The sequence below is a fragment of the Rhamphochromis longiceps genome, linkage group LG1, assembly GCF_057381845.1.
Source record: "Rhamphochromis longiceps isolate RC_006_pf linkage group LG1, R_longiceps_female_GT1.1, whole genome shotgun sequence".
Classification (NCBI taxonomy): Eukaryota; Metazoa; Chordata; class Actinopteri; order Cichliformes; family Cichlidae; genus Rhamphochromis; species Rhamphochromis longiceps.
The window spans coordinates 6785717-6808805 of NC_140557.1; the positions used below are offsets into that span (position 1 = coordinate 6785717).

At 38.2% G+C, this 23089-nt stretch overlaps 1 protein-coding gene across 3 annotated transcripts in view; it reads left to right on the forward strand.

Moving 5' to 3' along the window:
* Positions 1-23089, forward strand: part of mctp2b (multiple C2 domains, transmembrane 2b) — a 44784-nt gene that overhangs the window by 15989 nt on the left and 5706 nt on the right. The window contains exons 3-19 of one of the 3 annotated variants that reach the window (XM_085416483.1): positions 465-512; positions 1448-1565; positions 4347-4489; positions 4843-4919; positions 6511-6625; positions 6791-6823; positions 8355-8525; positions 11310-11440; positions 11608-11788; positions 14327-14420; positions 14510-14612; positions 14795-14897; positions 15080-15181; positions 15299-15373; positions 16425-16544; positions 20538-20651; positions 22432-22473. In XM_085416483.1, the coding sequence (XP_085272609.1) occupies positions 465-512; positions 1448-1565; positions 4347-4489; positions 4843-4919; positions 6511-6625; positions 6791-6823; positions 8355-8525; positions 11310-11440; positions 11608-11788; positions 14327-14420; positions 14510-14612; positions 14795-14897; positions 15080-15181; positions 15299-15373; positions 16425-16544; positions 20538-20651; positions 22432-22473 (1770 nt within the window). The remainder of the gene's footprint in view (positions 1-464; positions 513-1447; positions 1566-4346; positions 4490-4842; positions 4920-6510; positions 6626-6790; positions 6824-8354; positions 8526-11309; positions 11441-11607; positions 11789-14326; positions 14421-14509; positions 14613-14794; positions 14898-15079; positions 15182-15298; positions 15374-16424; positions 16545-20537; positions 20652-22431; positions 22474-23089) is intronic. The other 2 variants (XM_085416569.1, XM_085416656.1) reach the window with 2 other exon arrangements.

Genomic DNA, 23089 nt, shown 5'->3' on the forward strand with positions numbered 1-23089 from the left:
CTTCCTCATAGCTGTATAAATAGTCCATAGACTTACAAAAAAAACTCTGGGAGATTATCTTTAATTGTATAGAAACTATAATGAATACATCTGAATACAGCAATCTATATTTGAATTCATAAAGAAAGGAGTGGTATGTATGGCAAAATACCTTATGTTAGGTAAACAGTTACAGTGTTTGCAGTTACTCTGAAACCCAAAGAAGAGAAGCAAATTAGGGGAAAAAAGTGGAAATTGCCTAGTAGATGTTTTTTGGGTTACCTCTGTTCAGTCCCCAGGACACAGGAATTTTTAATAAATGCTCAGAGGATTTGTGCTGGTGGTAGAAATACCAAGGAGAGGGCAGTTCTGAGCCTTTAGCTTTAGCTGAGTGAAGCTTTTTCATCAACAGGAATTTTACATGTTTTGAAAGTCTTTGTCATGTGTCACATGGTTTAAAAAAATATTCATCTTTGTCTCTGCAGTATGATAACGATTATAGCAGTCACATAAAGGAAGGGGACCACCAAAATGTAAGTGCTACTGTCTAATTTGTAGTTTGTAAGATGATTTTTGTTGTTGACTGGTTAATATGCAAATCAGCTTTAGGCACGACAGGAGAAAAGGGTTGCGTCTGACAGTTTTATCCTAAGTTGCATCTTTGTGGTTGTAGAATTTTGCAACGGATTGTCCCTTTCATGTCTCTATGCTGGTGGTTTTCAGCATTATGCCATGCCAACAGCAGTGTGGGTCTTTGGCCGACGCGTGGTTATATCAAAGTTTAATTCCAGATTATTGTGCTCTGTTTAGAATGAGATAGAACAGTAGGCTATTTGTGGTTCAGCATCCAGTGTGTGTTGTCCATCTTTTGTAGCCGGTCAGGGTTAGGAAGCTGAGCTGGGGTGATTTCAGGGTACTGGGGTTTATTGGGTGAAAGATTCATGGCTTGCTGGAAAGGCTTAATAGTGATTAAATAATCCACTGCCTAGACGAGAAGCATAAAACTGCACAGAATACAATCTTTTAAAACCTGTAAGTGAGTATACTTTGTTTAGTTTTTTTTAATTAAAGTTGTATAAATGTGACAAAAATAATACAACCCAAACAGTAAAGAATTAGGAAAGCTGTATTAGAGTCTCGTCAAATTCCTGCACGTGAACAACAGTCTGACTTGAAATCAGTGCATGAAAGTAAAATGAAAGAAGTCCTGTGATAATTTTGTTGTTAAAGATTAAAAAGTTATTCTTCACATAAATAGAGGTGGAGCTATTATACTGTGGTTAATAGCATTACTGGTAATAAATTTGAAGTTTAAATATTAATGGTGCAGTGACCCATAATAAAGGCAAAAAACTGTTTTCTGATCAGATACTTCCTGATTAAAAAGCTGCCCAGTTTGTGCGGAAGTAGATGGGGCACTTTGGTAATACTACTAGTAGTAAAGTAATAATCTTGTTTTTCTATTCAGTATGAGATGGACAATGAGGCTGTGAACATGTCTGAGAGTGCCAGAGATTCCCAGAGGTCCTACCTGCTCACCGTTAACTTAAAGGAAGGACACAACTTGGTCATCAGGGACCGCTGTGGTAAGGAGCTCATATCGGCACTACTACAACTCAGCTTTTTGTTCCAGATTATTGTGATGTACAGCAACACTAGCATTAAAATACACAGTCTGAGAAAAACAGAAGATCAACAGGCACCGCTGTGATGCTGATTATCATCCAGGAAACAGGATCAGTGCAGAAGCAAGTAATACTTCAGCACAGTGGAAAATGAGAAGTGTGGCAGTGGAATCCTATTCAACTGATGAAACAAAATGCCTTTACCCTCCCACCCGAGGATCATTGTCTGACTAGAGCTTCATCATTTTAACTTCCCCAAATTTTCCTCTGCATATGATTACCTTACTTGAAAGTTCAGTGTGCTGTAAAAGCAAAGATGCAGTTACCTGTTGGTGTATGTTTATACCTTAGAGCTACACGCCTACTTCTTTTTTTTTTTTTTTTTCTGAAGCTGTGGCTTAATTCTGACTAGATCTTACAATGACATGCATCACGTATTTTCTTGTGTATGCCTGTGGCAATGAGTAAGTGTTACTATTGTTATTGCTTTGTCATCTTCTCATACTGAGAAACGTATCTGAGTTGACTTGCTAAATCTCTTAAACTTTATGAATTATAATTCCCGTAAACGTGGACAGATGCTTGGGCCTACAAAGGGGAAAAAAACCAAAAACGAAACCCTCCGCCATTCCTCATAGTCGCTTTTTCCCCCCCTGTATGTGTCAGTGTTGACTCGTGTGTTTGGCCTTGACTTGATAAGGACAACCAGGAATGTCTGTTTTGATTACACGCAGTGTTATTAACTCCAGGGACACAAAAGACAGCTGAGTGTCAGGTTAGCTGTGAAGCTCTTGTAGCAACACGAGCAGGATTCCTTGCAGCAGTTTAGAACCTGTCTGAGCCACACCCAGACCAGCAGTCAGTACAGAAAGCCTTTCACTTTTGGATTATATTTTCCTCTTGAGTGTGCCTGCATGTTGACACAACCAGACTGTAGGTAAAGATAAGATGGAAAATAAAGAGGATGACAAGAGGCAAGCGGATTTGGTTTCACCACATTGTTAAGACCACATGGTGGTTTAAAAGCATGAACAAGCTTTTATTTTTTTGGTTTTGATCAGATTATACATTCAGCAGTCGCAGCATGCGGTGGCAGCTGTTTTGCTAATGACTTCTTGTGTGAAGGGTCTATAAAGCCTATTCTAATAGCAACACCACAAAGAACCGGGCAAGCTCATGTAATGTAACGAAACAGAACAGTCTAAGCTCCTCATGAAGTTTAAGCTATGATCACAGCTGTGTTTGGTAGACTGCTGCCCTCACCTGGTTGATTGAGAGACAATTCAAAAGATACACCTCCTACTTCCTTTACTCTGAAGTGAAAATGATACAGAACAGCAACAGAAAGTGAGATTTAGAAGTTTCAAAAGTGACTCAATGTGGAATTTGTAGTGTTAATCTTTGGGCCTGCCTATATATGTTAGTGTTTAAAAGAAACTCGCACAAAACCTGCAAAAGTGATGTTTTCAGTTGCAGTTAGTTTTCACACAGGAAGCTGAAATGTGATTGGCTATTGTTTCAGGAAGTTGTGGTTACATCGGTTGGGACCACATCCTCCATACAAAAATGAGAGATCACACAGAGCAGGTCAGACCTTCTACGTAATAGTGCAAATTGGTACATTTACATAGAAGTTGAAAAACAATGGAGTCAGTGTTATTTAGAAGTAAATGTCAAGTTGTCAAGTATTTATTAAAGACAGTCATGATGACAACGCTGCTTTTGAAAGATGGAAAAGAGAAGTTGCAATAATCATGCTTTGTGTTCTGAAATAACATGTCCTACAACTCATGATGAATATTATAATGTTACTAAGTAGGATCATGTCATTTTAATTTATTAAACATTATAGACTTTATTTCACTCAGAAATAAAAAATAATTTTATATTCTGGGGCTACACAGCAGGATTTGGGTTTATCTAGGTAACTTCTTATTTAGGTGTGTTGCCATGCTAACCTAGGCTGCAGACCTAACATACACGGAGCAGGTTGGGTTCAAGATTAAAGATCATTAAGGGAAAAAAATCCCCAGTTACTGACCAGTTCTCTGAAAATAGTGTCACCATTCCTGGAAAATCCGTCAGGCTCGTCTGTGCAGATATCAGGAGGGTCTTTTTTTTCTTTATCTTTCCTTTTGTGAGGATTATTAATAAAGAGAATTTTAAATGAATTATAGTTTTGTAATAGTCATAAGTCTGTTAACTTCCACAGTCAGCATTTTTTGCTTGCTTTTCTTCCTGCCTTCAAATAGGTTAAACTTTATAGATTTGGTTGGCATTTTTCAGTCTTATTGACCAAAATCTTTAAAGTACTCACACAGTTCTCGCATACTTATACAGAGATTCTAATACTAAATTACTATAGAGTGCTTTTGCTCTCACATTGCAGATTTCTCTGCAGCACGTGTTGCTTTCAGTCTGTATTATGTGTTTAAGATCTCCGTATATGTCTGGGGTCATAATTTTGTGCTCCTTTGTAAAATCAGCCACTCTGCTAACAGTGCATGATTCCACCCCTTTGTGTGAATGTTCTCATAGCCTGACTGGGAAACCCTGGGTTAATTTGGTGTGTTGTTAAAAGCGATGGCTGATTTTAGTGAATCAAGATAATGAATAAATACCCTACTTATATTTATCTTGCTTCATATTACAGGGCCCTGATGATGTCATTCCAAAAAGTATGTTTGTTTGTTTATTTGTTTGTTTGTTTTCTATTTACTGGTTTGCAATATTCATTCTCAGGTACCAGCGACCCCTACGTCAAATTCAAATTGGATGGAAAAACATTCTACAAAAGTAAAGTGCTTTATAAAAACCTCAACCCTGTGTGGAATGAGTCCTTCTCTTTGCCCATTAAGGATCTGAATCAGAAGCTTTACATCAAGGTAACTTTTTTTTTTTTAATGGTCAGTTTAATAAAGGTCATGTCAACAGTGTGGGAAATAATGAATGTGAAAGTTTTAATGAGCAGCTTTAACACTGAGAGTCATAGTCTGTTGTGGAAATGTACATGTCAGTGCATGTTTTCTATCCTTCGTTATGTAGTTAGGGTGACATTTTTTTGTCAAAGTGTTATGAAAATCAATGTATGATTAGTGTCTGTGCACCTTCATAAATCCAACAAAACGGCTGTTATCACTCTGTATGAGTTTTCAAGGATACTGCAGTAGGACAGTCAGCACAGTTCTCCTTACATGAACTGTCTTGTGTTAAAGGACTGTTGATGTTTGATATACAGGTGTATGACCGTGATCTTACAACTGATGACTTTATGGGTGCTGCAAGTGTCCTTCTGAGTGGTCTGGAGATGGACAAGTGAGTATGGTGATGTGGAAGTGCTTGAAGCAGCTGGACAGAGCTCTGTTGGGGTGTAGCATGTGAATTATAGTGATCCTGGAATAATAAAATTGGAAAAATAATATTGAACAAATCACCAGTTTTCTCAATGAATATATTTCTAAAGGTACTATGCAATGAAATTCTCACTAGATGTTGGCAAAAATGCATCTAATCCACACAAGCAAAGAAATCAAACCATAGATGTCCATAAATGATGTGTTTCTAATGAGAAATGACACAGGGAAAAAGTATTGAACACCTGAAGGAGGCTCAAAAACCTTTGCAACCTTGACCTGTATGCACGCTCATTACCTCCATTTCTGAAGAAAACATATGTTGAAGCATGTTTAAAGTTTACTGATCAACATTTAGACAAGGCTGTGAACATACCAGCAGTAAAATTTGAAGGTGAGAACATCATGGTGTGGGGCTGTTTTCAGCATACGGCACTGGAACGCTTCATGTAATTGAAGGAAGGATGAATGGAAAATTGTACAGAAACATTCTTAATTACAAATCTGTAAAATCTACCAGGAAGATGAAGAAGAAACGAGGGTGAATGTTTCAGCAAGACAATGATCCCAAACACACAGACATGGAAACTTTCAGTTGGTTTCAGAGAAAGAAAATACAGCTGCTAGAATGGCCCTGCCAGTCTCCTGACCTGAATCTAACTGAAAATTTGTTGAAAGAACTGAAGCCCAAAGTTTACAGAAGGGGCCCAGGGAACCTTCAGGATTTGAAGGCTGTTTGTGTGGATGAATGAGCCAAAATCACATCTGAGGATGGATGTAACTAGTTTCTCCATACAGGAGGCTTCTTAAAGCTGTCGTCACCAACAAAGGCTTTTGTTTAAAGTCTTAAATAAATTTCAGGTTATTGAGAATCTGTTGAGAATTTCATTTCAATAGCACCTTTATATATACCTACTTATAAAATTGGTGACGTGTTCAATACTTGCTTTACTTCAATATGTGAAATAAACTATTTCCAGGCACTGCATTGGCTCAACCCATTTATGGGTTTGGCAACGCAGCTGCATTTAGCTTATGAGTGTTGAACTTTACTTTCAAAGCATTTGCCCATTAATTATTAACATTGCAGTGGCTGCTTTTACTGTAGAATTTATTTTTAGAATGTGTAGTGTGTCTGTAATGTGGGAACAGTTTGGGATTATAGTGTGGGTGCTTTTCCACATTTCTACACTCCTCTTTGAACCTGAAATAAATTACCTTAATGAAAGTAACCTCCAAGAAATTGTCACCAAGTTATCAAATGCCTCGTTATTCTATCTAGCTCAGTTCTATACCAGTTTGTGCACACACAACCACTCCCACTTATGTTTATGGCCTTACAGTGAGTAACTGAGTCCAGGTGCATCTAAGACAAAGCTGCAGTGAGTTCAGCTTTGTCTTAGATGCATAGAATACATTTTCTCTAGTTCATCTCCTCAGTGATCTGATGCTTATATTTTTACATCCTGTGGTGCTTGTTCTGAATAAATTCAAAGGCATGCTCGATGGCACATGACTGCCCATCTCTCATCAAAAACCCGCTTTGTTTTCAGGGTCAATGAGATGTCTTTGCGCCTGGATGATCCAAACAGCCTGGAGGAGGACATGGGCGTCGTATTGGTGGACTTGAGTCTGTCACTCAGAAATGGAGACAGCAAAAGAAGCAATGTATATCAAGCTCCCTCATGTATTTGCTCCATGCTTTCAAGCAGAAGGCAGACTTGTCGTGCATTGCATTTATCGTATGTCTGTGTTTGTGTCTCTGTTTCTGTGTAAAGCCTACTAACTAGTGTCATTTTGTTTTGCACCTAAAATGCATGCTCCTGGCGGCAGAAATGGCACCAAAAACGAACACGAAGTAGTAGGGTAAGGCATGGTGGCTGGAACACATAGGAAAGACTTCATGGACCCTTCATTCTAATCAGTATTATACAGATATCTGCCAAATATAAAAAGGAGAAAAACAAATGAGGCCCATTGGTCTGGTGAATTTTTTTTCACACCATGTTCAGGTTTCACGATTTTTCTAATTCAGCTCAAATTGGTAACAAAAGGTAATGTAACAAAAATTCTGACAGTAGTTCCTTTAGTTTTGGCAGTTATCTGTGCCTCAGTTGATTCCACAAGAGGGCAGCAAATCATTTTATTTCACAAATCAGGGCGCAGTATCTTGAAGAAATTTAACAGATGTACTCAGTGGTTTGAAGACTAAACTCTTTCAGTAGTTGTTAGTCAGTGTTTCCTTAATTAACTGACTGGACATATTCCTATTTGGTACTAACCTATATACAAATCAGGGTAAATTAAGTGTTTCAATATTTTCAGTGATAATTATAAAAGGATCCCAAATACAGAAGATTCCTGATCCCAGTTAACTTGATAGCAGCAGACCAGCTAAAACGAATATAGAGTTTGTACGTTGTCGCTTTCACTCAATGACTACAACATATGCATTAAAAATTAAATAAACCTAAATTCTTATTTTTAGCCCAGACCTGACAGGCTATAGTGGAAGTCCCATAACAAGGTCACACTTATTATGGCACCTTATTATCCTATGATGATAACCATAGGATTGTTCCAAGAAAATAAAAATAAAATCCTGTGATCACCTTTGACCATTATCATAAAAAAGCACAGATGCTTACCAGCATTTCCCAGTAACAAGTCCGGCTGTTGTTCTGCCTGCTCACTGATGAGGTATTTGACTCACAGAGTTTAGTTGGGGAATGCATGCTTCTTTTTGTCTGCCACGCTATTGTCTGCAGGTCCATTCTATGTACTGCATGAAGCGATGCTACGCAAGATTAGACAGCTATACACGTGGCAACATTGCACATTCGCAGGATTAGTTAGAAAAGCTTTTGACTGTCTGCATGCCTATAAGTTTGAAGTTGTTTTCATTGTTGAACAGATGTACCTACTGTGTGCATGTGCTTCAAATTCTTCTTGTAGTCTGCCAACTGCATGCTGTGCAGCTGTTAATTAAAAAAGCGTTTTCTGCATGTGTCATTACAAAGTTGGCTTGATCTGCAGTGATTGAATCTGGCTTAAAGTTATCTCAGGGGTACACTGTGTCTCTATATAAACTCAACTAATTATCTTAAAACATGGCTTCCAATTATACATGAAAGCTTTACCTAATCTCTGAGAATGTTTCATTTACCTGTCTTCCATGGGCAATTGTTATAATGTCTCAAACATGGTGGTGGTGGAACTGCAGGAAACTGAATTTGGATTTTCTTTTTTTTTTTTTTTAATATAATATTTTTTTTGTATCCTTTAAAAAAAGCTGAAATTGAATGTATTGATTTATTTTTTTTTTTAATTTAAAGCATTACCTCTCATTCCTCTCATTATTATTATTATTATTTTTTTTGTATCCCTACTTTTGCAGGCTGGAAAGCATTCTCAGCCTATTAGTTTGTCAGAAGAGCTGAAGAAGAGTCAGCTGTGGACAACTGTTTTGTTGGTGACTCTGGTTGAGGGTAAGAAGCTGCCGGTGGACAGTCAGGCAGGTCAGTTCTCCGTTCTCTTCAAACTGGGAGAGCAGCGATACAAAAGCAAGGTATATCTCAACAGAAGACTGTTGCTCTTAATTTTTTCCTCTTCCTAATGTGTCTTTGTGATTCCTAACCCTGTTCCTTTTTCCCTTTTGTAATTTAAAGTGTGTAGATTTTTTATGTTAGCCTAACCTCAGCTGATTTCCAGTATTCACAGTGACTTATATTGTATTTATTCATTTATTTAGTTGTTGTTCTCTTCATTTTGCTCTTTTTTTTGGGGGGGGTGAGTATTCCACGTCATTCTCGATAGGTGTGCCCGTAGAACTAAAAGAAAATAAATCAATCTGATGTTAGTTTCAGGTAACACTCCAACTGTTATATATTGCTCTTTGCTCTGGATAAAATGCCCCCTGATGATGACATGAGTTACTTTGGCTTGGACACTTTCTTATTTCTTAATTTGAAACCCACAAAATCAAATGAAATTTGAAAAGTGAATTTTCAAGCTAAATGATGCTAACAAGCTGCATTATGTGTACTTAAATTTAAGTCTATTCTGTTTTCAACTTAAGGACATCATTTGCTCAAATAATCATTTAAAATATGACTAGATGTGGATGTTAAGCCTTAGTAATCTTTTTCTGAAAGATGCATGGGGTTGGTTATTCTTTGTTCTTGTTTTCATGTCAGCTTAAAATGTATCTTCAATCTATAGGATTATTAGGCCCAAATCACTTTAAAGTGCTTTTATTAAAATATACATTTGCAGAAAGGCCACATGAGGTTAATGCCATTGCACTGAAAATAGACTTTCAAAAGTCATAAAAAAATCCAAATATTGATGTAATAGCTGAATCGGTAAACAGATTTGCATTTCAAATTGATTTATAGTTTATGGTGCATATTCCAGAAGATTTTATATTTTTCAAAGGTCTTAGGCTCTTTAACAAAAAAGCATTTGTCTTAGTGTTATTTTATATCTTGTGTGTCTAGTGATGAACAGAATTATCACATTTTAATTTTCCCAACATTCCTGTTAAATAAAATGCTGGCAGACTAGTTTTCACTTATAAAATCTAGAAACATTTGTACACATAAATCCCACTGCATTATTAAACAATCACCTAAAGGCGATTCTTATGAATAGCAGCGTAAATGTGGGATGAACTAAAGTCATTATCTGCAGAGGCAGGGTAAAACAGGGTGAGGGACAGCACAGCTAAAAAGATGACATTGCTAGAATCTAAAAACATCACACATTTGCTTTAGTGCAAAATCCAAGTGACAGGTCAGTTATCTTCTGCCATTAACATATTTCAAAGTTATTTCAAATATCTGCTGTTATGCAGAAGCAAAAAGACCCAGGCAATACTGAGGGCTAGTTTCCAGCAGTGCCAGGAAAAGAGCAAAAAAATGATCAGGGGGGTCTTGTTAAACCCATTTGCAGACTAGAAAGTACTTGTCAGAAGTAAGTGTTGATGGAAAACTTTCCTTGGTTCAATGTATGAGCAAAGGCTAGCAAATTGGGAATGTACAGAAAAACAAGGACCGGGGAGAAAAGAAGGTAACAAATGTTCCAAACCTGGAGCATTTGGGAGGGAGTTGCCTTTGGAGAAAGGTCGGCGATGGCTCTAGGTGTCTGCAGGCAATAGAGATGCATGGCAGAGGTTCTTATAGGTTTGATTTTCCACAGATGGGTCTGAGGACTTGGTTATTAATAGTGGTCTCCTCAGTCCTAGCAAGTACAGACAGAATTTTATCCATGACTGAATACCATCAAGGAGACTTTTGATTGGTCCAGAATTTGTTGTGCAGCGTGACTATGAGCGCAAATATGCAGCCAGAGTCAGAATTATCTTCAGCCACAAAAACATGGAGTCCTGAAACAGATGGTGTGCCCCCTGATCTCACAGTCGTCTGGGATTATTGTACATGGAAAAAACAAATGAGACAGTCTACATTTCTTTTGTTTGCTGCACTTTACGCAAATGAGGGTAACTAATAAATAATTATTGTTCAAAGTAACCTCACTTTGTAAAACTTAGTATTTCATTGAGCATTTTTGGTTTCCGTTAACTGATACTGGGTTTATCAGAATCTGAATCAGAATACTTGATTAATCCCGAAGGAAAATGGGGAAAATAGGCAATACAAAGATGCCTTTGGTAGTGCAAATGTTAAGCCTAACCCTATAATCTTTCATGTGACCATAGATCACATGGGGGAAAAAACCACAAAGCCATGAAAAAAGAAACGGGCCTAGAAGGGATCTAAAATGGTTTTGCAGCGTGTAATATGACATGGCCAGTGTCTGCTGCATCATCCAGCTCTCCCGGCAGCTGGATGATGTCTGGCGCTGATGCTCACTTTTATGCGCTGTTGGCTGCGTACTGTCATTGATGGTTATTTCGCGATCGTGCAACATCATGCATTACACATCAAAGCAGCGTGATAACGAGCAGCATTGCTGATTTTCTTTTCCTTGTCTTATATCCAGGTGCAAAGTGACGGTAATTATCTGTTCTCCTGTCCATCTCCTAATGTGAGATGGAAATTTCTGATGTGTCTATCAGAAGCTGCTAAACCCCAAAACTAGTCTGTTTAGAAAAGAAAAACAATTAAAGTTAACATCTGGACATGATGCAGATACTTTTCTGAATTTTAAATAAAGGCCAGCTGGAAATCTACAAACACGTCAGTCAAGTCTGTGTTTTGAAGAGTTTGCAAATACGCTGACTTATATAAGATGTTTCTTCACACTTTAAAGTGAATTTCAGTGTCATTGTTAATTGTTGTGAATTTTTAAAAACAACTTTTAAACAGTTTTCTTTTTCTTTTTGATTCAGGATCACTGCAAAGTGCCAAATCCCCAGTGGAGAGAGAGGTTCACCTTCAAACAGTTTTTCAACAGTCCAGAATATCTGGAGGTGGAGCTCCGATCCAAGGAAGGACGAAAGGCTGCGGAATCCCTGGGGAAGTGAGTGTGTTCAGCTATTACAGTATTTATTTGTGTGTGCTTGCCCTTTAATTAAAATAAAAAGTGGTTTCTGGATTGATTGATTTATTTAAATGAAAGCTCTTTGCATATTTTTTATGTGTGTGTGTTTGATCTGGCCCAAATGTGTGGAACTTGTGTGTGTACAGGCGTTGCGTGAACATGTCAAAAATCCCTTTGGATCAAAGGCAATTGCTAGAAATGGAATATGGGGGAGGACACGTGTGTTGCCTCCTTACGCTGACCACGTGCAGTGGCGTCTCCATCTCCGACCTTTGTGCCGCACCACTCAGTGAACCCCGTGAACTTCAGAACCAGCTGGACAACTATGTCAGTATTTTTGCCGTTTAACTTCTATTTATACTGCACTCTACCACCAACATGTTTAAATATATAAACACTTTAAAATGCATTTTCATTTTGAACAAGCCTATTCTCTGCTCTCAGAATATCATTAGTTGTCATTGGCATCAACTCCACAAGATGTTGTTTGTGTATTGTCTTTTTGCCACCTTAAAACTATCTGGCTGTTTTTCTCCGACCTGAATTGCCTGAGGTGTATATTTATCTATCTGAAGGACTGAACGCTGGTACTGCTGCTACGTGATTGTAAAAGTGTGCTGAAACTACAAAAATCAAATATTGATACATTAGTAACAAAATAAATATAATGGTGTGCTGTTAAACACACATAATTAATGATTTAATTTAAATCATTTCATAAAAAAAGTTCCAGCATTCATATGTCATGCAAAAACCTGCTACTTTTTAATTTTGTCAGTTTTAAAAGTAATTGAATCACTTATTTATGAATACATTTCATCTTATCCCCTTCTATTTATTTCTATATTTTCTTATAACATTTCTTTAAGAGAGCTGAGCTCAGTGCCCAACAACACATTTTGAAAACAGGTGGAAAATAATACACAAGTGTAACTGTATATGTTTACATTTTTTTAAATGTCTAAATTATAATGTAAATATTAAAATAGGAAAAGTCTTTACATTGGGGGAATGATACTAATATAGGTAAAGTAATACAGAAGCAAATTAAAACAAAAGTATTAATGCCACAGTTTACATTTAGGCTAGTATGTACATTTAATTCTAATATTTTGGTGCATTTTATGCCATACTTGCTGAATGATTAGCTAATAGCTGGCTGTAGCTCAGGTGGCAGAGCAGGTCAACCACTAATCAGAAGGTCGGTGGTTCGATCCCAGGCTGCCTCCTGGCTACATGCCAAATGTCCTTGGGCAAGATACTAACCCCATGTTTGCCTACTGGTGGTGGTGAGAGGGCCCGGTGGCGCCAGTGTCCGGCAGCCTCGCCTCAGTGCACCCCAGGGCAGCTGTGGCTACAATGTAGCTTGCCATCGCCAGTGTGTGAATGTGTGTGTGTGAATGGGTGGATGACTGAATGTAGTGTCTTTATTCAGTCCTTAGGGACTGAATAAAGCGCTATACAAATGCAGGCCATTTACCATTTTAATAGCGTCTAGAGGGATGCTGCGAATACGTTCCGTATAGTAAACCATGTTTGTCATTAAGCTTGTTTTTAAATAATCCAGTGCATTAACAAACAACAATAACAACAACAACAACAACAACAAAACATTTTGACGTCCATGTTTTGGGGTTTTGTTCTATTTTTTTTTTTTTTTTTTTTTTTTTTTTTTTTTTTTTTTTTTTTGTCCTCCACAACTCCATCCTTTAGCTTCGACAGTAACTCAGAAAATACGCCCTTGGCACGACTTTAAAAGAGCAAATCTTCAGCTAAGTGAGCTAACTCAGAGTGGCTGTATTCTGTTTATTAAAGCTAGTAAACATGCCAAGAAAAACTGTTTTATTGTGTCAGTCTGTAGAGCAAACATCACATCTAACCCTAACATAGGCTGAAAACACGCATTTACTAAACTAATAATTGGGCTTAAAATACAAGTTTGAAGAACTGAAGTGTAAATATTTAAGTCAAAGTCATCCTGAAAACCTACAGCCCTTTCTGCGCTCTGTGTTAAGGGCCAAGAGATGGCAGTATGTGCCTGGTAATGGGTTACTGCTAGGTCTGTGTTAAGCAAATGACATTCTTTCGTGACAAGTTACTTTTAGGCAGATGTGTCTGTGTACATCTAAGAAATTTAAGGTCTGGAAATGCAACCTGATCATGCAGCTAGACTAGCAATGAAAAGAGATGCCGTGACAGAAATAAATTTAGCCCAAGAAGGGAAAACAAGTCCAGATTTTAGCCATTTGGTAAACTGTACTTGATCATGTACAGAGAGGAATAACTACCTATAGTAGATTGTTTTGGAGACACCACCCCATTGCAGTCTGCCTTAAACGCTGTTATCAAAAGCTTTCACTTTAAGTGCTATGCTAGTTCATAGATGTTAGATTTGCAGCCACTGGTTTCTTTTCATTCCAGAAAAGTATGAAAATACTTGCAGTGACTTGATGCTTGTTTGTGATGTGTAACGTACTTTGGTAAGCATTCATTTGCAATTGTGTGGCAGCCCAGTTACAAGTATGGACTGTTTTGAGCACGTGCCTTGATAGTGTATTTAAGGTTTAGTGGAAAATGCTGATGCCTAAAACTTGCAAAGAAAATTTTTGTTTTGCAATATAAATAAATTTAGTTGATGCCTCCCTCAACTAGCATCGTCAAAAGGTTTAAGGTGTAAGGCTCAAAAGGTTTTATGGTTAAGAGTATTGCGGAGAACCTGAAGTAACATCTTATGCTGTCACATAAATCTGGTTTTAGATTGAAGGATTTCTTATTTTTGTGCATTCTCTGCTGAATTAAACACTCTATTTATGCTTTGCAGGTTTGCCAAACCTAATTTTTCTTGTCTGCTTACTGTCTCTCCAGAGTTTAAAAAGGTCCCTGACAAATCTCCGTGACGTTGGTTTCCTTCAAGTCAAAGTTATTAAGGCTACTGAGCTGATGGCTGCTGATTTAAATGGTATTTCATGCATTTAGATTCGTCTTAATGACAAATTTAAATGAAACACAAGAGCCCTGCTATAAAGTTTTGAGTGATGTGTTCTGCAGGCAAGAGTGACCCTTTCTGTGTGCTGGAACTGGGGAACGACAGACTACAAACCCACACGGTCTACAAAAGCCTAAACCCAGAATGGAATACAGTCTTTACATTGTCAGTTTGGGTTTCTGTTTCCACACCCTTTTTGTTATTTAAACTGAAACATATTATTGAACATTACTTTTCTTACATTACTGAACCATTTTACTGTTTTACAAATAAATTGAAATATCCTGACATATTGCTATACGGTGTGCTGATTTGTAGGCATCTGACCTCGTTCTATGTCTCTGCAGCCCTGTCAAAGACATTCATGATGTTCTGGTGGTGACTATCTTTGATGAGGATGGAGACAAGGCGCCAGACTTCCTTGGAAAAGTTGCCATTCCTCTGCTTTTGGTACGTACAACCTCACTAAGAGTCTGTGACGTAGACAATAATCTATTTGCACTCTGTCTAAATTAAAGTGAAGAGGGCGATAACACTCCAGCAGGCTGAAGACTTGCTAAGATGTAATCCAGCGTGACTGATGGTCAGGTTCATGGCTGAGTTCAGCACCTGATGCCCTTTCTGTCCTGCAGATCCGCAGGGGACAACAGATTGCCTTCCCGCTGAAGAAAGAGGACTTAGGCGAGCTGTCGAAGGGGAGCATCACTCTGGAGCTGGAGGTTATTTTTAACCCTGTAAGTAAAGGTTCACCCTGCAATGAAGACACGATGGCTTTGAAAGGCAGGCCTCATTCTGTCGTCTTCTTATTACTTTATCACTTTTTTTTTTTTTTTTTTTTTTTTTTTAATCAGGTCAGAGCAAGTATTAGAACCTTCCAGCCGAAGGAGAGATATTTTATGGAGGACAATCCCAAGTTTTCCAAAAAGGTTTGATACATCTTTTTACATTTATTCACAATTCATAGTTAACAAAGTATATTTATGAATGGGGAAAAAGTAAACAAATAAATTTACTTTCCATAACATCAAATTAAAATTTCAAGTTGCTTGTTTATTTATTTTTTTCACTGGTTAAGTCTTCTGAAACTCAGCTGGAACATTTTTTTTAAATGGGCAGAAAATGAGTCTACAATTATATTGATAATCAATTAAAATTATTTTGTGAGCAAAAAGTCCCACTTTCAGTTTTTTCTGGTTGAAAATGTGTTTTTAAACAAATGTGCTAGATGTTAAAAAAGTAAAATAAAAATGATTTTAAGAAATGTGATATTTTTGTGATGCTGAAATATCTGCAACTTCAACCCAAAAATTTTTTTGGAAACTAAAAAAAGACATGACAAATTGAACAAATGTTAACATGTTTTTACCAATTAGCTCTTTAAGAAATGGACATAAAAAAATTAAGTACTTTTTTTTTTTTCCTTTTCTTTTCTCTGGAAAGCAAAATGACTCCAAAAGCAGACCTTCCTTTGCTTGAATTAGTTGAATTGGGCTTTAATTGAGGCCAACTTTGACTGAATTCTTGTTCACTGTTCTGCTACATTAGTTTGATATACAGTGTGCAAGACAGGGTGCGAGACAGGGTGCCTGACTGTCTGTACTTCCCACAAAGACTCATTGTTGTCAGACAATACATTGCTCACTAACGCCAAAATTGGCTTACACACACCGTGGACTTGGTTTGTAACGTGCAGGTTTTCAGTCTGTTTTAATATTGAAAGACCTGTTTGATGAAATCAGGTCAGATTACTGACATTTTTTGCCCCCTGACCACAGTGGCTCATGCCAAGGCATACCAGCTCCTCTCGCTATTCCTCGAGCTGACTGGATGCTTTTTTTCTTTTTTTTTTTTGAAGTGTGGTATGGGTGGAACTCCTTACAGAATTAAATCCAAATACCCTGAAATCAGTATCAACTATGACCATTTTTTCAACACAGCTACTGCAGTATTTAACTGCTTTGTGTGTTTGTCTTTCAGGCTCTGGCCAGGAACGTGATGCGTGTTCAGACATTGTACAGGGCAATCATGTCGACTCTGCAGTACATCAAAAGCTGCTTCCAGTGGGAGAGTTTTCAGAGGAGCCTGCTAGCCTTCCTGGTGAAGTGCTTTAACTGCTTATCAACACACTATCTGCATTTCCCTCTGTTTTCCCTCCAAGGCTGCGGAAGACAACCGCAGTCTGGCCAACCCCTACTTGAACTCTCCTAGAGAGAATCTTAATCAATGCAGCACTGGGCTCAGCAGAAACACAGGCTTGGCCCTGGCTCTGTGTTGGAGTGGACGCTTTCAGTGTTGCATGTCTCCTGGATGTAGAGTTAAGCCTCAGCTGGAGAGAGTAGAGTCCCACCGGAGTCGAGATAGTCTATTTTTGTTCTGCTTCCCTGACAACTCATTAACCCTCTGTCCGGTCTGTGCTCGGTGTGATTTAGACCCCATTATGCAGACAGAAGTTCAATTAAAAGGCTCTTCAGAGATAAGGCTGATTCTCCGTCCTGTCATTGTTGAAGACAAGTGTTAAAGCAAATGTGAAGACAGAAACATGGGAGTAGCCTTTCAGCCTCTGTCTTTAAACTACAAAATAAAGTGGGTGCTGATCTTTTTGGAATTATTCTTTCAGAGATCTGGCGTGATAAAAATGGCATACAGCAAGTTGTTCATTAACTATGCAAGCAATCAAGGTCACCTAAAGTTCCTTTTGTTTTTGCAGCTCATGGCCTGTAGGTGGCAATAAAGTTATGTCAAGCGTTTAGACTTTCTTAACAGACTAAAAGAGATACTGTAAGCCAGCCAGTGGTACAGTTTGTTCAATTTGCCGTGAAAAATGGGAGCTGCAGCACAGAGCTGTTATCTGAGCAGCAGCCACTCTGTGTTTTAGCTCTGAGTCGTGCATTTCATTTTTCAGCTTGGGATTACATTGATCTAAGCTGTGCCGCCCCGGATGAAGTCGGGGTCAGCGTACTTTAATAAGAAACTGTTTGCAATATTTGGTCTTTATTACAATATAAGAAGATTCTTATTTACATAATTATGAAGAATGTTGCGCGCATACTGTGTTGATTATAAGCAATGATATTATTATTTTACCTGACAGCTGAGACACACATACGCTGACGGCGACATCATACAAGCAGGAACAAGTGCACAATGTACACACACATCCTCCCACTGCATCTCGGTGTTTGAAAGACAGTACCATCTGTACTCATGTTTTCACACTAATGCTCGCTGCCTTTTCAAGCCTCAGCGAGAAGAAATAAATGGCTGCTTAATACCACCACATAAGCGTAATGAATCAGAGCTTCACTCCTCATGACAGGATACAGTGACGAGCTACCTGCACCATCTGCCGATTGTCAGTTAGACAAAGAGCTTTCGTCAGTACAGTATGCTTTAGATGTGCCTTGTTAGGTAGTGGTTATCTCAGTGAGAAGCCCCAATCCCAAAGGTGTTAGTCTTGTCCTAACCACTGAACTATAATAGATCACACGCTGTTCCTCTCCTTTACTTTATTTCTGAAATAGCACTTGGTGTTTAGCTTTTCTTTTTATGGGTTACCATTTCTTGTCGGTGCTCTGAGTCAAGGGGGAAAAAAACACTGAGCCTGTTTCCAAATAGCACTCTTTTTTTTTTCTTCATATACTTATCTGTCACCCCACAAAAAATGCAGCAACAATGTTGAAAAGAGTGTGGTCACATGTGCATCCACCTCATCCTCTTTTTGATTTCTGTGTTATTTTCTGGCAACTTTGTATCAACTATTTCTTAAAAGGAGGCTCTACAGGCATCTTACAGTGCCTCTAAATAATTTTTAAGTCGCATTAATGCCTTTTAAAATATATACATGAAATTTATATAGTTTTGAACTAGATTTGCAATATAAACTACACACTAACATTGGCAAGATAAATTGTGTCTGTTCATCCAAAACTGATTGATTTTGGAGCGTGTCCACAGTGCATTTACAGTATTGCTCTAACCCTCCTCACCCCTTTACAGCAGGCTACATAATCCTTTAAACCATGTAAGTGACTGTCAGTCTAGTGACTTTTTAAGTGCTGAAATAATTGGAGATAAAGCCAAGTTAAATTTGTAACAGTTCTTATAATGGTTAATCACTGGGCGGTATTTTAGGGAGTGGGTAACACGCTCAGTGTTACAAGATTTATTCTCACTCATTCTTCAGTTTATAACACATGAATATGTAGACCAAAAACCTGTGCTTAGACTTCAAGGTTTGACTGCTATATCCTTACTTATTCTGGCATAGCCATTAGCTTATGATGTTTAATGTTAGGGAATCGTTTTAAATTTTGGGTGTGTGTTCAGTTTTGCGACTGTATGACTCTTTTCCACTTATACCACTGTTAGACTACATTTTAACTGTTAGTATTATGCCATAATTGTTACTTGTGGGTGCACTAGGTGTGCTCTTCACTCACATGTTCGCACTAAAAAAACAATGAATGGTCCAAAGCGGTTTTTGTGCCATGCAAACCCTTCCCCCAAACATGAGTGTGGAAATCCTGCTGCTTTCTATAAATGCGCCAGCCTCCAGTTCAGTAGCTGTCCCAGCATAACATATCCTTTTTCTTTTCTTTTTTTTTCCCCCTGTGATGTGGATTGTATTCCCAAAGTCCCCTTTTGCTGTTGAAGACTGTGTAATGCTTCTCAAGCTGAAATGGGCTACAATTATCACAATCTTTATGGGCTGAGTATACATTTCCACTAAAGCGTGACTTGGCTTTCCCCTTACCCTCGCTCTCCCAGTCATTACAAAGTCCTCACTAATAAAACATAACCCTTCCAGTGAGGAACTGGTTTCATCTCCTCTCCCAGGCCCTATTTTGGCTTGTGATAACACAGGCAAGAGCGTGCTTGGCTTTTTGCACATTAAAGCTGATGGTGGTGGTGATATTGGCGGAGGTGGTGGTGCTGGTGGTGGGAGGGGCGGCACTGATCTGCCATCTTTTATGTCAGTTGGTGCCTCAGAGGAGAGTGATGTCTTCACCAGATGTTCTCTTCTATTTTTATTAGCATATAAAAACCTGTAAACCCTTCCCAATGCTTTTGGCCCGCTGCCGTTTTGGCTTGTACTACCTCTCTGATAGGATTATTTTATAGTTCCATTTAGCCATGCAATTGAGATATCACAGGCTATGTTTCTTTATCCTTTTTACCTTAGCCACACAGGTGGAATGTGCATCATAAGTGCCATTATGGATGTTAATTGCACATTCACACAGAAGCTCCCTGAGGCTGTAGTGAATCGGTCAGCTTTAATGTACAGAAGATGAAAGGGATGGAGCAATTAGAGCTATGTGGTTAATGTCAATGCATAGTCAGGAGTAAGTGTAAGTCCTACTGAGCAGAATGGTTTTCTTTTGCTGTATATACAGGATGGATGTGACCTCATGATGTCACCAGTTGGTTTGCATAGTCCTCTTTTGAATCCTAAAGCTGAGTTTTTTTGGCAGTCACCATCTTGGGTGCGTTTTTGTTTGTTTGGTTTTTTTTGTTTTTAACTGGATATGAAAAACAAGCAGTAGGTCTGACTGAGAAACCAAGGACACTGCACACTCACAGGGTAACTACTTGCCAATCTCAAGGTAGCCATGCTTATTCTCCATTTATCTTCTAATCAATTATACTCTAATTCAGGACCTGATGGAGATCATTTTCTGTTAGATATCATGTCAAAGAGCATTAACATGTGGCTGAGACTATTAACTTATCAGCAAAGTGTTTATTGAGGTTTGAATTCAAGAAGTTGGGTCATTCTGTCATAGCTTTTTATGGAATTGAACTTGATTTTTCAACCAAAGGAGTCTTCCCCTTTAACAGCAGATTGGCATCACTTTTTAGACCTAGAGCCTCTAGCCATTTATATACCATCTATACCTGCACAGCATATGCAGTCTAACTGCAATTAGTGTGCAGAGTTTGTATAATGGTAGGGCAGCCTTCATTAGCTTGACCAATTATCTTACAATCAATTTAATAACAGATCGAATTCCTGTTTGGTTGATCTAAAATGTAACGCTTCCCCTTTTGCCTTCATTGATGTCTGATTTCTGGACCCTCTGCCCGCAGGTGTTTTTGGTGACAGTATGGTACTGGGAGTTTTATATGCTGCCCCTCTCCTTTGTTCTGCTCATCTCGTGGAACTACCTGCAGATCCAATCTGGACGGGTCAGCCAGGATGTGGTGAGTTGAGAGCAGCTTTGTCAGCCTTATCCATCTTCTCCTCTTTCTGCCAAATGACCTGCTGGCTCTTATTCACGCTTCTTATTTCTTTATTTTGTAGAAAAACAGCCTCTTAAGCCACATTTTGTTCTCATAATTAAAGGCTGGTATGTTTCCATAGCAACCCGTCGCACATGGCTACATAATACATAATAATAAAATAACACATAATACATAAGCATTGAAAACTCACTGAATAGACTAATGTAACAGACCATTATAGCCTAAGCTAATTTACAGCGCTTGTCCTTTACTAACGCAGTTTTCTTTTTTCCCGTTCCTCCTCTAGTTTTTGTCCTCGGCTTCACTGTAATTGGCCTGCTGCCCTGTTCTTGTTGTGACTGGTCAGATTAGAAAAAAAGTTTTTATCTCTTACAATGTCACAAGGTCACAATGCTCCCTGCTTTTTTTTCCCCCCAATGTAACACTCTGAAGAAGTATTGAATGTGAAACACAAGGTCTGTTTAGAGAATGCATTAATGGTGGTTCAACACAGAATACATGGTAGCAAATTTTATACACCAAGCTCTGCTCACACAACAATACACATTCAGTTAATGTGTTGACTATTTTGTTCCCAATTAATTAACTTTTCAGGTGATCTGTGTAAGAAAATTGTAAAACATTATTATTATTATTATTATTATTTTTAATTTGACTAGAGCATATGCAATCATACATAAGTCAAATGATCGGTTGATTATCAAAATAAGTAACAATTTAGAACATTAAAAATAGTGGGCAAATGTTTTGCAGAAAACATTATTGGCTCTATATATGTAAGTATACAGTGTATATGTCCTCAAAGAACCAGATCTGCATGTTGATCAGATCATGCACATAGATTCATTTGTCACAAGGAAGCATAGGGTAAAGGTTTATAGAATTTACTTTGGAAATCAATGCAACGCCCTCTGCAACTGATTTAAAGTTTTTATTCCTAACTATGAAACAATAAAAGTTAAAGTTTGGTCAATAAACAAGAAAACATTCAAAAACTCATCATATACAAACTCTGAGCATATTTGGGTTTAACTATATCTGATATCATGTCCATTTCAAACCTGAAAACACACAAATTTGACAAATTTATCATGTGAAATAACCTACATGGATTTTTTTTAAGTGCAGCATCCTGTTACAGATCAGAACAAATGATCAATGTTGGAGTAAAGATTTTTTTTTTTTTTTTTTTTGCCATGTTGTGGGCAGCAGAAGCAAGGTTTAGACATAACACTGATATATAGCAAGAAGCGTTTTTTCTTGAGTTGGAAAAATGTGCATGTTTATGCTCATTGTAGCCTGAAAATAGCCAGGCAACTGCTGGGGGTTTGACTTCTTAATGCTGCACTAGCTAGATGCTCATTTTAGGTAGTAGGCTAAGATGAGATGATCGGGGTGCGAAACCAAAACAGTAAAGATAAGAGCGGAGAAACAGAAACAATGAGCTGAATCATGCTAAAACACACAGCACCGCTAAGTGGGGTCATTCTAAGTGGGCTTGACCTGTTGAGCTATTTCTCTCGCATACAAGCAATTGTGATCCGGTGCTGATGGAAAGGTATTAATTAGCTATTAGTTCCTGAAAAGTCCACTGTGTCCTGTGTTGGTCAGATTTTCTGCAAAGTGTTTCAGGAGACTGATCTCAGCGTCATCTCACAGTCCCAGTGAGACGAGCTTTATTAAGTCTGATAATGAAATTCTCATAATTTCACCTCTCCGTTGCAATTGTTTCTTTCAGACCAACTTGGATTTGGCGGATGAGGATGAAGACGATGAGAAGGTATGCGCCTCTGCCAGGTGTTTGCTGACTTTTGTATGCTGCTCAATAAAAAAAGAATTTAGCTTCATTTTGTTCATGTTGACAAAAGGTATCTCCCTCTGATCTATGGGTCTGTGTTGCTAAGCTTTTTATTCAGTACTAAATCTTCTGATGCATTTTGATTCCTGTCAAGCACCAGTTGTATTTTTTTGTAAACTTGTGCTTACCAAAAGACATTTGAGCTTAATGAAGACCTCACCAACCCGTTTCCACTTGTCAAAACACATTCATATGCAAATAGAGGGGTGGGGAAAAGGGTTCTGCTGCATTTGGAAAGTCCCTCAGCTTAACACACCATATAATACCATCAATATGGAACTAATGACGGCACTTAGACATGCTTTTTCAGAGCTCATTTTGAAAGTTTATCTTGAAAGTGTTAAAATGCTTTCAGGCAATGAAATATTTCTTCAGGGTGACAGGAGTTTATTGTGGACATTTTGAATGGCCGGCATTGGCCTGATTTAAAGTGGTTCTCATACTGGTTCCAGTGGGAATGTGACCCTTAAATGGCTGAAGTGGTTTAGTGCAGTGATGGATACTTCACTGAGGTGAAGCGAGATTTGCCTCACATGTG